We start from the raw sequence: 12,952 nt of genomic DNA, 5'->3' as shown, positions 1-12,952 counted from the left end.
AAATTGATAAATGAGCGATAGCAGGACTGGGAGATGCTGTTCCTGGAAGTGGAGTGTGTGTGATGGGGCTGCTGAGGGAAGCAGTGCAAACAGTGGATGTGGTGGGCTGGGGGTGTGACAGCATTTTGCGTGGTCTGATCATGTGTGCATTTAGTGAGGCCAGAGAAAAGAGGCTTCAGTAATCAAAAGGCAGAATGAATGTAGGCTGGTGCTCTGAACTATGGGGTTGGGGAGAAAAACATGTTTTATAACAGACATTTCTTAGAAGGATCTGCGCTCAGAAGTGAGAGTGAGCAGGTCACACTTGAAGGTGACATTGATGTTACTGGATTTGAGCGAGTGGAAGGGTCACAGCATTTTTCCTCAGCTAATGAGGGGAGAGGGCTTAGGAAAACACAAGTCTGTTGTAGTGATGCTGGGCTTAAGATGAGACATCCACAAAGGGATGCCTGAGATACTGCTCGACGTTTTGTCTTTGAACATAAATCTGGGGTTAGAGCACTGTCCAGCAAATAAGAAAACTTATACAGTGCTATTGCCTACAGTGATAATGATTTATTTTTTTTAAGGCCATGCATCTGTTTTTTGTTTTACCACAATTATTGGTCTCTTGTTGCAGCAGGGACACTGATTCAGCCCCCAAAATAGCACTAGTTCACTAATAGAGCTTATTCCCAGAGTTGCATTTACAGTACTGGTATGATGGAGTAGATGGGGATGAAGTAATGGGAAAAATTGCACAGTCATGTTGATGCATGCAGCATTAAACCCATGGTGCTTGCCCAGGGAAGGATAAAAACTGTTTTAAAAGTTGATTGAAAACAGTGAAAGATAGAAGCCATATTTTAAATTGAATTAATTTGAAATAAACTGTGAAATCAGTTAGCGTTGATATGTGAGTGTATTAATTGTACTGTTGCTCATGTTCCTTCATCAGGGCTCGTGCCCTTGTCCTCAGCTTCTCAATTTTGAAAAATTAGAATACTAAAGATAGCCTGGTGAAATTATTGCATGTCTGATTTACCCACCTCCATAACAACAAAAAAAGAGAGTTTAAATGAGGAATTTGCCAGATGAACTTGCACCTGAACGCCAGTTGCTCTATTTCGCATGTTGCAACTCCAGTAGTAATAATTGTTTCACACACATTAATCCCTCCTTTGGACTTTGACTTCTGCACTTAAGTGCACCATCTGAACTCGGTCAGTTTGCACAAATGCATAGTGAGAAAGTTTATTTCTCCACTGACATGAGACTTAGCAAAGCTCTGCCCTTGCACTGCATTATTTCTGCAGGACTATCTCCATGAAACAGTTCTGCTTGCTAAGCAAATGTGGGGCAGCACGGACAGGAAGAAGATAAGTAGAGAAATGCTAATTTAAAAGATGAAGACCGATTTAACTAACCTTCATTTGTTTTCAAGTTTAAATATTTATTCATTTGCAATATTTGCATGTGCTCTTTCCTGGCTGGCAGCATTGCCCACGTGGGTTTGTCGGGGTGAGGAAGGAGAGCACGGTTTGCAGTTCAAGGGGTTCGCTGCCTGCAAGGAGCGAAAGGGGGTCACAGCAGAACGCCCGGTCAGCGTGTGCCGGCTCCTCCCGGTGCGGCATTCCCGGTGGCAGCAGCTCCCAGCAGGGCCGTGGCTCCGGGCCCGGCGCTGGCTGCCAGCCAGCCCGCAAGTGCAGGGGCTGCAGCTGCCACCAGCCCCTGCCCGCTCAGCCAGTGAAAAACCCACCAGGGTTCTAAAGGGGAAAAAAGGAAGGGGGGCGGGAAGAGCAGCTCATGAACAACCGTGCCAGCACAGCCTTCCGCCTCAAAGCAAACAAAACCCAAACTGAAAACCTCCAGCGGAGGAAGGCAAAGCCATCCACCACCTGGAATTCTTTGTGCGGTCACTGAAAATACAAAACCCACAGTCTTGCCATCCTCACATGCACGGCCTGAGCCCGGGCCGTGCTGCAGCACACCGGGGAAGTTACAACTGTGATTTTAGGAAGGGAATGGTTGCATTTTTCCATTGATTTTCATGATTATCTGTAGTTCTAGCGATTATCTGCAAAATAGGGCATGCTGTGTTACCAGTAATACATGTATCCTGTGGCAGCGAGCCAGGACAGTAATTGAAGGTCAGGGATTATTTGTCGAGTGCAGTTCAGTGTGCTGCCTGATTCCATAGGGGACTGGCAGTGCCAAAGAACAAAGGCAGCTCTGTTCTGCAAGCTCATAGTATGGCTTGTTTGACAGAGTTCAGGCCCAATTGTGAGAAGAAGCAAACAGTAGTGGAAAACAGTGCTAAAAGAATGTAACTACCAAATAAGCCTTTGAAAAACGTATCTTTCTGCAAATGTCACAACTAAGCTTGGATAGACGCTCATGTTTAAATTCTTGTTTAAAATTCAGTTATGCCTTTTTATGGCAAATCTGTGTTTTGTTAAGAATATACACATATGTATTGTGGTAAATTTGAGTAATTACGATGTAAATGTCACTTTATGTTGCCTTAGTCTACTTAACATTAGCAATTGCACCAGTAGCAACTTCCTTGTTTTTCTATACTCTCAAAAAGTGTTTTCCCACTCAGCGGATTTTTCCTGAGAACGTCTTAAAGTGAAACCCATGGAAATACAGTTGCCGAGTTAGTATTGCATTTATAGCTGGTGCAACTTGAGAATTTTTAGCAGAATCCCTCCGTGGTAATGAATTGGTGGTGCTGTGCTGGGTATTAATATTCTTTGTTACTAAGTCGCAGTCTATTAATAAAGTTTTGTCCAAATGGACAAACTTGCGTGTCCTCCAGACAGTCTTGTGATTCGTATTTTAATAGTGTCTGTCTTGGATATTATTAAGGATTGCCTACTTTGACAGTTGCACTACATACTACACAGCTATCACAGCACCATTAGTTCAAGAGTAGCATGAATTATGTTGTGCTCTGTAATAGACGTAATTTATTTGTTGCCCTTCCTGAAATAATTATTAGTGTTTGGGCTATTAAGAGAAATAGTAAAACAAGCCCCTGAAACTGTGTGAGAAAGGTGTGAATCTGGTGGTAGAAGTAGTATGTCCTTGGGATGTTCAGTTCTTCTTGGAAGTAGTCTAAAATATGCTTTAAAGTTAAATTGAAGATCATACAAGTATAGAATTAAGTTTGGAAAAATTATTTATTGATCACTTGGCAGAGTGTGAGTTCAGGATACTTCCTTGTGTCAACTATTACTGATCATGTCGAGTTTTACTTTTTAGAGGTGGTGAGGCCTCTGAAGAACCAAGTCTGTGAAAGAGTGCCCTACTCACTTGACAAGAGGCCATGTTTCTGTTGGGTGGCAGAGAAAGGGCACGTTTCTGCTCCAGAGGGGGAAAGGGTGCAAACTGCAGCAGCAAACACGGAATGAGGTTGCATTTTAGTCTCTGCTGCTGCATGGCCTTTCTCGGTACTGGTGAAGTGACTCAGGTGTTACTCCCCCCCGCCCTGTGAGAGGTGAGCTGGAGAAGAAAGAATTGGAAAGAAATCAGGTCAAAATGGTGTCACTAAGTTGTTTAATTTTTTCTCTGGAGATGAGGCAGTGCAGCCCCACCATGGCCTGGCCAGGGCAGGAGGTGTGTTTTAGGGGGAGCAGAGGGAGGTAGTGATCCCCATGCTCTGCTGATGGCAGCAGGCGGCCTTTCTGTGTCTGCCCTGAGGGGCTGTGGGTCAGAGGCTGTGGCAGGGGAGCCAGAGACGAGAAGAGCAACTGTCCTGTCTGGAAGGTCAGGAATAGATGGAGGCTGCTCAGGGCTCTGCTGTTCCCTGCAGCCTTCCTGCCATATAAGGCTGTCAGCTGCCTTGGGCTGGCCAGGCTGGAAGACCACTTAAAAAGGGAAAATCAATACAATAAACTGCCTCTGATAATGTCCCTTCAAAGCAGAATCCAGTTTCGCAGTTATGTGGTTTGAGCACAGGCTGGGTATTGTGTAAAATCCATGCCCAGGTAGCCTGGTGAACTGTTATGGAGGAAAACCAGTTTGCTGGAGAAAAGTCTGTGGTGGGTAGAGAGCGCCTTCCAGTTCAACTTCAATATTTAACTGTACCCAAGTATTTTATTTCAGAGCTCAGTATTTTATAGCATTCCAATACACCTTTAAGCTTACATCATTTGGAATAATTCAAGATGAGAACAGAGATGTAGTCATGCATTGATTTCCCATTATTCTCATACTTTCTTGGCAAATGACATGCTTTGTATTTTTTCCATGAAGTGAAAAATGTACAGCTGTTTATGTTTAAAGGGTTTGGAGGAAATAAATGCCTCTATCCTAACTTTCCTTGTGATTATGTTTCCTTCCCCCCCCCCCCCCCCTATCCATGCTTGTCTATCTGAGCTCAGTTCAAGGAGAACATTACACGTGTTATTGCTAATTTTTTATTTGGTAATTCCATTGTCTTATTAGTGTCCCATAAACTTTTTTTTTCTGCTGGACTAGCAGTGATGTTTCTATGTGAATTGCAAACGACTAGTTGATTAGAGCCATCAGTGGGAAAACACGTTTAATATTTGTGTGTCTGTGTGTTATAAAGGAGAAAATAGGTTGTATGGCGAAATGAGAAAATTGTGCCTGAGAACATTTTCCATCGGTTCCCGGGCTGAGTCCCTGCAGAGGCGGCTTTGGGCTGCGCAGGGGGCGCAGAGCCGCCCCCCGCCCTCTGCCCCGGCTGCTCCTGGACCCGCACCAGGCGCTGAGCTCATGCCTGACCCGCCCTTCCTTTTTATTACTTCAGGTTTTTTCTGTGCTGACTGTGGACAGAGCTACAGTCCTCGCTTGCCGACTTTCCAAAGCCCACCCGTGGGAGGGACAGGGAGCAGCTTTCCAAGGAGGGGCCCGGCGCCGCGGGGGCTTAGCGGGGAGGGGGAGCGCTGGGGCTGTACAGGAGGTCTGCATGTCCAGAGCGGGTGCCCCCGTGCCCACACGTGTCCCGCGGCCCCGCCTCGCGGGACGTGTCCGCGGGCCGGGCCTGCCCAGCGCCGCCCCTTCCTGCGCCCGGAGCCCGTGGATCGGATCGGATCGGATCGCACCGGCCCCGCGCCCCCGCCTTATGTAAGCGGGGCGTCGGCAGCGCGCCCTGACCCGGCCGCGGGGACGCGCCCGGCTGCGCCATCGTGCTGCCGGCCCCACAAAGGGCGGGCGGCGCGTCCTCCGCCTCCTGCTCCGCCGCCTCCTCCGGCCCCGCCGTCCCCGCCCCCGGCGCGGCCGCCCGGCCCGACCCGGAAGCGGCGCGGCGAGAACCATTTTCCTTGTGAGTTCAAAGGCGGAGGCGGGTGCGGAGGTCCCGCGGGCCGGGCCGCGGGGCGCCGGGAGAGGTGCGTACGGACCGACCGGCGGGGCAGGGAGGGGGCTGAATCCGCCACTGGGACCCGGGGAGGCGGGGGGCTCCTCCGCGGCTCCCCCCGCGGGACTCACGTTCACCCCCCCGCGCGGACACTTCAACTTGGCGAGGGGCGCCTTTGTTCGCGGCGGGGGCTGCGGGGCCCGCCCGGGCCGGGGCCGGCGGCGCGGGGAGCCCCGCACGTGACGGCCGGGCCCGCGGGGGCGCGCGGCGCGGCACGCGGCCGGCGGCGGCGGCGGCTTTGTGCGCGGGCACGGCGGGAGCGCCGGCGGCGCCGGGGTCTGCACGCACCGGGGGTCTGCGGCTCTCTGGTGTGTGGGGGGTTGGGGTTTTATTTTTTCTTTCTCCTTTTCTCTTTCCCCGATTAAGTTTGTGCCGTTAACGGCGGCGCGGGAGCGGCGGGGCCGTTAACGGCGCGGCGCCGCCGTTGGAGCGCGGGCCATGCGGCTCCTCCGGCGGGCAGCGGGCCCGGCCGGCGCTGCCCCCCCGCGCCCCGCGGGGCACTTCCTTCTGCCCCCCCTCCCCCCCGGCCACGGGCTGCGGGAGTTCCGCCCGGAATAACGCCTGGGCTGGAGACGACCGCTTCCGCAGGGATTGCAGGCGGGGGAGTCCGCGAATGAGGAAACCCGGTGCTCGGTTTTAACGTCAAATCTGCTCTATTTATTGTCCACTCTTTTCCACTCGGTAATTCTGCCTTCGAGTACAAACCATGGCAACAAACAGGCGCTGGAAGGGAGCTACAGCTATTTTGAATGATGAAGTGTCACAGTGAAAAGTGTTTGCGCTATTGCAGACTAAACAGCGAGGCTGGAGAACAATATGTGGAAAAGTTTACTGAATAGCACCTGCAGATTAAGTTTACATGGTCTTTTCAATTTTTATGCTTTAAAGAGGAAGAACTAGAGAATGTTAAAGGTTTTGGTGTAAGAATAGCTTTCTTAATTGCATTATTAGCTCTTTAAAAGTCTGTTCGCTTTACAGCATAAATTCCTCTAGAAAGATATATATATATATATTCAAAAAAAAAAAGAGTGATTACGGTACACGTGCACATTAAGATGTGCTTTTGTGGCGTGGGGAGCAGGCTCGAGTGCCCAGCTAAGCAGGCTGTGAGCCCCAGTGAGGCAGACGAGGTGGTACGTGCGGGATGAGCCGGGCAGCAGCTGCGAGCTCAGCTGTAACCCGAGCGTTTGCTGCATTGAGCCTTCTGGGTGTCACGGCCTGGCAGCGCCCAGGCTGCAGCAGCCGAGGTACGGCAGCTCCTGGAGCCCTGGCCAGTGCCAGGGAGCTGCCTGCTCGCATGCTGGGGGAGGAGTAGCACCGCTCTAGCTGTTTAATGGCACTAGGCAGAGGGAAAAACGCGCTGTGTGCCTGCTCACTGCTGCTTCCTCGGGAAAGTGGGTCCTGTGGTTGCTACGGGGGTTTTGGAACGATAAGTAAATAGATGAGTTGTGTTACTGGGCGTTAGAGAACGCAGTCCCTGAGTAATCTGCTGTATTCGTCTTTGGTGAATGCCGTTGAATAGTTTTGTGATTGTTTGCTGTGAAGTGATGGTAACGTGTTGTAAAAATTTGTTTGGATTTCCAGAACGTCCAGAGTCAAGTTCTCAGACTCAGAGCTGTGCCAGCTGCCTCCCGTAGGCAGGTTATTTCTTGCACTGAGCTGGGGTTAAATTCATTGGGAAGGGTGAGGGGGCAGAGTAAGAAACGTGCTTTATTCAGCATCAGGCAACTTGGTAGCAAAGCAACCAAAGACAGCGTGTGTGTTCCCTTTGGCTAAGCAGAGAAGTCTATTAGGGCAAAAAAGTGTGGCTTCCACCCCCCCTCCACCATCCACTTAGAATAGTGCTGTATTCAAATGTGACTTAAAATTGAGTGCTTGAGTCCTGTGCTTAATTATGGTCTTTGGGGAGTTGGGTTAATGCATAAAACTTCCTTTTAAAAACTACAAGTTTGAAAGAGAGATTTCTGTTTACAGAGGTTTCTCCTGGTTTCAGCCTGTATGCATGGTACTCCCAAGAGTTGTCCTCCACTTTGGGAACGGAAAGAGGGAGTGTCTGCAAGGAGCTTTTCCTCTGAAAGTCTGCAAGGAGCGTATTGGACTTTCTTACATCTATTTTCATGTTGTTACATGCCTCACATGCTTGCCTCTAGTAGCTGACTCTTGCCTGCTGTGCTCTTAGTCTGTTTGTGCATGTGTAACGCATTCACGTCTTCCATCTTAGAATCCCTAACCTGTCCCAGTTTGGATATTTCCCTGGTGGCCTGCCTATCTCGTGAAGCTGATGGAGTCTGGACTTTGCTTTCCCAAGAAGGCCTGCTTTTATTAAAGGGTGGGGTTTTGTTGTTCTTTGATAGTGGGGATATTTTCTAATAGTGTCTGAAAAATCCTAGGTTGTGTGCAGCTGAGCAGCCATCTACACAGGAGGTGTGCAACATGGCATAGTTTTACTTCATTTATTTACATATTTTTGCTCTGTGCTTGTGGGATAGCCTACGTCCTCCACATGTGTATTTTGGGGGTGTTGGCCTGTCTAGAGGCATAGATCTATGAAAGCAAGTGAGAAGGCATTACATTTCTCTTCTCAGAATAATCACACTCACAGATCTATATTTGGAACTAGTTCTTTTAATACCAGCAGGAAGATAAACCAGTGGCTCACACGTACCTTAATCTGTAGTGTTGTCTGAATCCTGAATGATAACTGCAAGCCACATTCCACACAGTTTGGTTTCAGCTAATGATGTGGTATGTCCTGTTGTGTGCAGTCGGAAACGCTTTTCTTGACCTGAATAATAGCTCAGAAAGTTAGAAAGGAGACAGAGTGGAAAAAGTATAATAGGGCGTGGAAAGACACAGGGGCAAATTAAGAACTGAAAGACTACAACATTGGCTTTTTCAAAGAAACGTCTGTGTGCTCGTGAGTTTATACACTCAGTGCGTTGCAATTTCATGATGTGAACTCCACCTTCTCTTAACTCAAACCATTAGCAATACAAGATCCATTATAGGAAAGTGATGCAAGAGCAAAGGCCCTTTCTTAGCTATTAGAGGTTAAATAGTTATTTACTATTCAGACTCTGTAGTTAGCATATTATCATATGCTCTTGCTCCTCCAGCCCTTTCATCTAGTTACCCTGCTGTAGAGATGGCTGACTGGCTGCGAGGTTTGGGGGTTTTTTCTTGCTTGTCTGAGGAAGGGTAACAGCTGAAGGGAAACCTTAAATAAAATGGAAACAAGAATGCTGCACACTCACTCTGAGCACTTCTGGAGTTGGATAGGTTTATTAGAAAGTATAATGTATCTCCAGTGAAGTGTTCTCTGATTTGTTTAGTAAGTGCCAGAGCTGAAGCTCCAGAGAGACTTGGGCTATATTTAGCCTAATCGCGAGGCAACACCTTTGTAAAGTAGGTAATGAAGCCTGATAAAACCTTGAGTGCCTCTCTCATGAGCTGCCTGCAGACTGGCTGAGGGCAGGTCACTGGCTCTGCTGCTGCCCTGCTTAGGTGGCTTTTGTCAAGTTAAAGGATTGCTTTGTGCCTCGGTTTCCCCCTCTGTAAATAGGTCGTGGTGATCCTGCCCTCCCCTTGTAAGTACTTGGGGTCTGTTGCTGCGGGGTGGTGCATGTGAGCTACTGATAGCAGCATTTTACTGATAGTAGCATTTGCACAATGCTTCGGTGGTTTGACCTGCTCTTGTTTCTCTTCTTTGTCTTTTTCTTCTGCATTTTAAATTTAGAATGTGTCTCAAAGGGCTTTTTTGTTTTCCTGTTTTCCCTCATTGTTGTTTTTTTGCCCTGTAGATTTAACTTTCCTCTGTTTTTTCTGTCCCTCCATGTTTTTGTCCGTTGTATATCCTGCATGTTCTTTCTGCCAGTCATTTCTTTTGTTCACCGATGTCTTCCTCTTGCTGTTCCCGTCTGTCTTCAGAGCGGCATTTTCTCTCCCTTCCATCCGCTGGGATTTCCTTTTCACCTGACTCATCCTCTGTCGGTACATCCCCGCTCAGTCACACTCTCCTTGCGCTTCTGCTCCAGGAAACGCAGCCAGCAGGGAAGGGGACTGCCTGCTCATCCCCTCTCGGGGGACACCCTCGAGTCCCCGCTCGCCTACTGCCTCCTGCTGCGCCTGGATCGGGCAGGGTATTTTGGGAAAAGCCTGTACGGAGGCGTCGAGGAGCCCCTTACTCCCTGCTCCCCTTTGCCCGTGCCTGGCTTTTGCAGTAGAGCTGGGAGGTTTCCTGCTTCCTCCCCCGTGCTGGGTAAACAGTGAGGGTCGGCAGCCCCTCGCTGCTTTCCCAGGACATGGGAGGAAGCAGGAACCCTCCCGGCCCCGCTGCAGAATTCCCGGGAGCGGGTGCCGTGTCCTCGGAAGGCGTTGCACTGGAGCAGCCGGTTGCTGCAGGGAGGAGCGGCTGCGGGGGCGGCAGCAGCACAGTCAGAACAGTTCAGAGATGGGCAGGGAAATGAGATGGTTGACTTGAGGCAAGGTGAACGATTTCAGAGCAGGGAGGGGGGAGCGATTTCTCGTCTGCAGTCTGCTGCCACTTGAGCGTCCTCTGTAATCACCCTGCGCTGGCTGGTCCTGCAGGCACGGAGAGAGGATCTGCGGGCTGAACTGTGTGTTGGAGGTGGAATGGGGCTGCTGCACTTTTGAGCTGCCGTGGTAAACACTCTTGCTCAAGCACAGTGAGGGAAAGGAAGAGTGTATGATGTAGTTCCCTTTTCTAGCTGGTTTTCCACCAACGGCACAAAGGAAAAAAACCCGACAGAACACAAAATCCTCCTTTCTTGTATAATTAATGATTGGTTTAACTTGTTTTGATGGAGGAATTACATTTGTATTTATACAGTTCTTGGGTCTTGGTGTTTGGGTTTTTTTTTTTTTAGTTTCTTAATTTTTTTTTTCTTCTCAATAGACATTCAAGCCCTTGGTTGGAAAAAGTGTATACAATTCAATTACTGCAGTAGAATTCCTTGTGGACAAACAACTGGATTTTATAACTGAAGATAGTGCCTTTCAGCCCTATCAGGTAAGAAATTTGATTAGTGTATAAGTACTATCCATTTAATTTAACTAGAACCCATGTTTTTATTATTTTAAGTGTATTTTATGGCCAAGTTCTGTGTTACAGGAACAATTTCCTATTCATTATTGGCAGAGATTGTTGCTTGTTTTGTGAAAGATTGTATTGGGTACTGTATCTATAGGTTCTGGTGACTCTGATCTTGTCAAGGAGTGCTATGCAATTAATATTACTGAACTATCCTTAAGTAAAATACCTGACCCCTTTAAAGGTTAACCAGTACCATTAATTGTAGAGCAAATAAAAGACAGTATTTCTCCTTCTGAAGCTGAGCTTTCATATCTAGGTCTTTGCATGACTACAGTGATATCCCACTTACTGATTATTTCCTCCTGAGAATGAATAACAGAAAATGTTATTTTTTTTAAAAAAAAGAAACAATTTCTCATGCTGTTATTTTTAAGCCTGTCAAAATTTCTAGTATCCTGTATTTCAATGTGTTCTCCATTAATTAGAAACACATTAATAAATCAATGTAAGTGTATTTAAAGAACAAGAGAATCAGTCATTCCCTCCTTGTTTTAGGAGAAGGTCTAAAAATCTCTTCTATGACAAATAGAAAAATATTTGATACTTCAGCTTGTGCTGAACTGATTGCAATTAGAATAGCCATAAATTCTCCCTTAAGGCTTGGATGGTACACTGCGGTGATACAGAAATAGTACTTTGAGACTCGCAATAACAGATGGCCCTGAATAAATGCTATGTAATTTTGTCCTGACACCCCTTCTTCCCTCCTGCTTCACCAAGATGCTTTTTTTTTTTTTCCCAATACCAAATATAGAGCTAGAAAAAGAGAAGCAGCTGAGAGAGAATCCTGGGGAAAGGAGAGGGAGGTTCGGTTGATGGAAGGGCTGGTGCGTCTGTGTGTCTGTGGTGGGGAAGCCAAACGAGTCGAACGCTTCTTGTCAGGGTGAGGTTACATGTTATGACTCGAGCTGCTGGAACAGCTTGACTCTGCTGCAAAGAACACTTCCCACCATCAGACCCCACGCCAGCACCTTCAGCCTTCTAAACCAGCACAGCCCTGATTTCCAAGCACGGGAGGGGGGGACACGGCGCGGGGGAAAGCCTGTGATGTGAGAGAGCTGAGCTGGATTAGCCCAGGGTGCATCCAGTGCTGCGGCTTCCTCCACAGAGGGGGTCAGGATGATGCAACACGGAGCGGGATATCCTCCTTTGGCAGCAGCGACCTCTTAAATCAGCTGAGCCGTGAAGTGTAAATTCACCCTCAGAGTCCAGCTGCAATCTTCCAGATTCATTTTACAAAGCAAATACTGGTGCTGGTGTCTGTCCTTTGCCTGAAATATGTCAAGATCATGTCTCTGATAATGCTCATTCCAGTAACAGTAATCAATCTCCTTTTGGCAGTGGATCATTTCTGAGCTGAGCAAAACAAACTGAACATATGAGAAGGGCTCCTTTTTTTGAGCAATCCTACTGCCAGGCCTGGCTGGCACTAACATAGTGATGCTCTATGCATTTTAGGCTCTTCAGGGAGTCGTTACTGATAGAGCATTAGACTCAGAAGCACCTTAATTTGGCAAGGTGCATACAAATTGAAGGTATCATTTTTAAAAATGTGTCATGTGAACAGCTGGCTTCATATTGTCTTGAAATTAGCAGCTTTAGCAACTTCACTTCTCAAAGAGACGTTAACCAAAAACTGGTACAAAGGTGTAGTTTGCCAAAAATAGTTCCTGATAAAAGCTTGGCCTCCTTAACTCTTGGCTCCCATTTTTGACATGTAGAAGGGCAATTCTGTGTGAGAGATGAGGCTGTTTCCCCCTCTCATTGAGTGAATCGCTGCCTGTTAAAGCCTGAGATGGAGGCTGCTGACCTGAGTCCATCATAAGTAGTTTGGTGGCAGGTACCTAAATTGTCTGCTTAACGTTACAAGAAGTTTGCTGATGGAGATTCCTTCAAGTACTAAAGCATCCCGAATTTGCATTTTAACTGGATATTGCTTGGTTATTGAATGTAGAAACATAAAATAACGTTGTGCTCCTGATGGACAGTGGAAAGATTTCTTCATTTGAATGATTGTAGGAAGTTTGAGAACTGCCTTTCATAGAAATGTCTCTGCAGGCCTTGCAGTCTCTCATTGCCAAGTTTTACAAGTTAATTGTACAGATAAGAGCTTTACTGAATGATAATGTCTTTAGGAGAACAGAAACTATTTTTTTTTAAATATGTGAACAATTACATACCAACAGGGTGTTAGTCAGAAATATTAGCTTGATCACTGAGACTTATTTTCTGCTGAAAGATACCTGGAGTGGGAGGATTGTCTCAGTTCATTTTCCTTGTTATTTTTTGTTCAGGCTGGAAATCACATTCCTAGCCATCAGCCACTTAGTGCAAGGTAGCTTGTATTTGTATCTTTTTCTGGAATATCTCTCTTTCCTTTGCCATGAAAATGGGTCCTAGATAAATATTTGGTAAACTCCCTGTGAAAAATCTGTTTTTCCGTAAAAAGGGCCTTTTTGCTCCCTTATTTC

General features: G+C 47.4%; 1 protein-coding gene across 1 annotated transcript in view; it reads left to right on the top strand.

The window, feature by feature from the left end:
• Window positions 1-12,952, top strand: part of JMJD1C (jumonji domain containing 1C) — a 154,531-nt gene that overhangs the window by 88,505 nt on the left and 53,074 nt on the right. Inside the window, exon 3 of the mRNA XM_027896457.1 lies at window positions 10,284-10,397. Within this exon, the coding sequence (XP_027752258.1) occupies window positions 10,284-10,397 (114 nt within the window). The remainder of the gene's footprint in view (window positions 1-10,283; window positions 10,398-12,952) is intronic.

This window comes from Empidonax traillii, unplaced genomic scaffold (genome assembly GCF_003031625.1).
Source record: "Empidonax traillii isolate 1590-97213 ecotype Southwest subspecies unplaced genomic scaffold, ASM303162v1 scaffold498:size1131258, whole genome shotgun sequence".
Lineage (NCBI taxonomy): Eukaryota > Metazoa > Chordata > Aves > Passeriformes > Tyrannidae > Empidonax > Empidonax traillii.
This window is presented reverse-complemented; position numbering and strand designations above follow the sequence as displayed.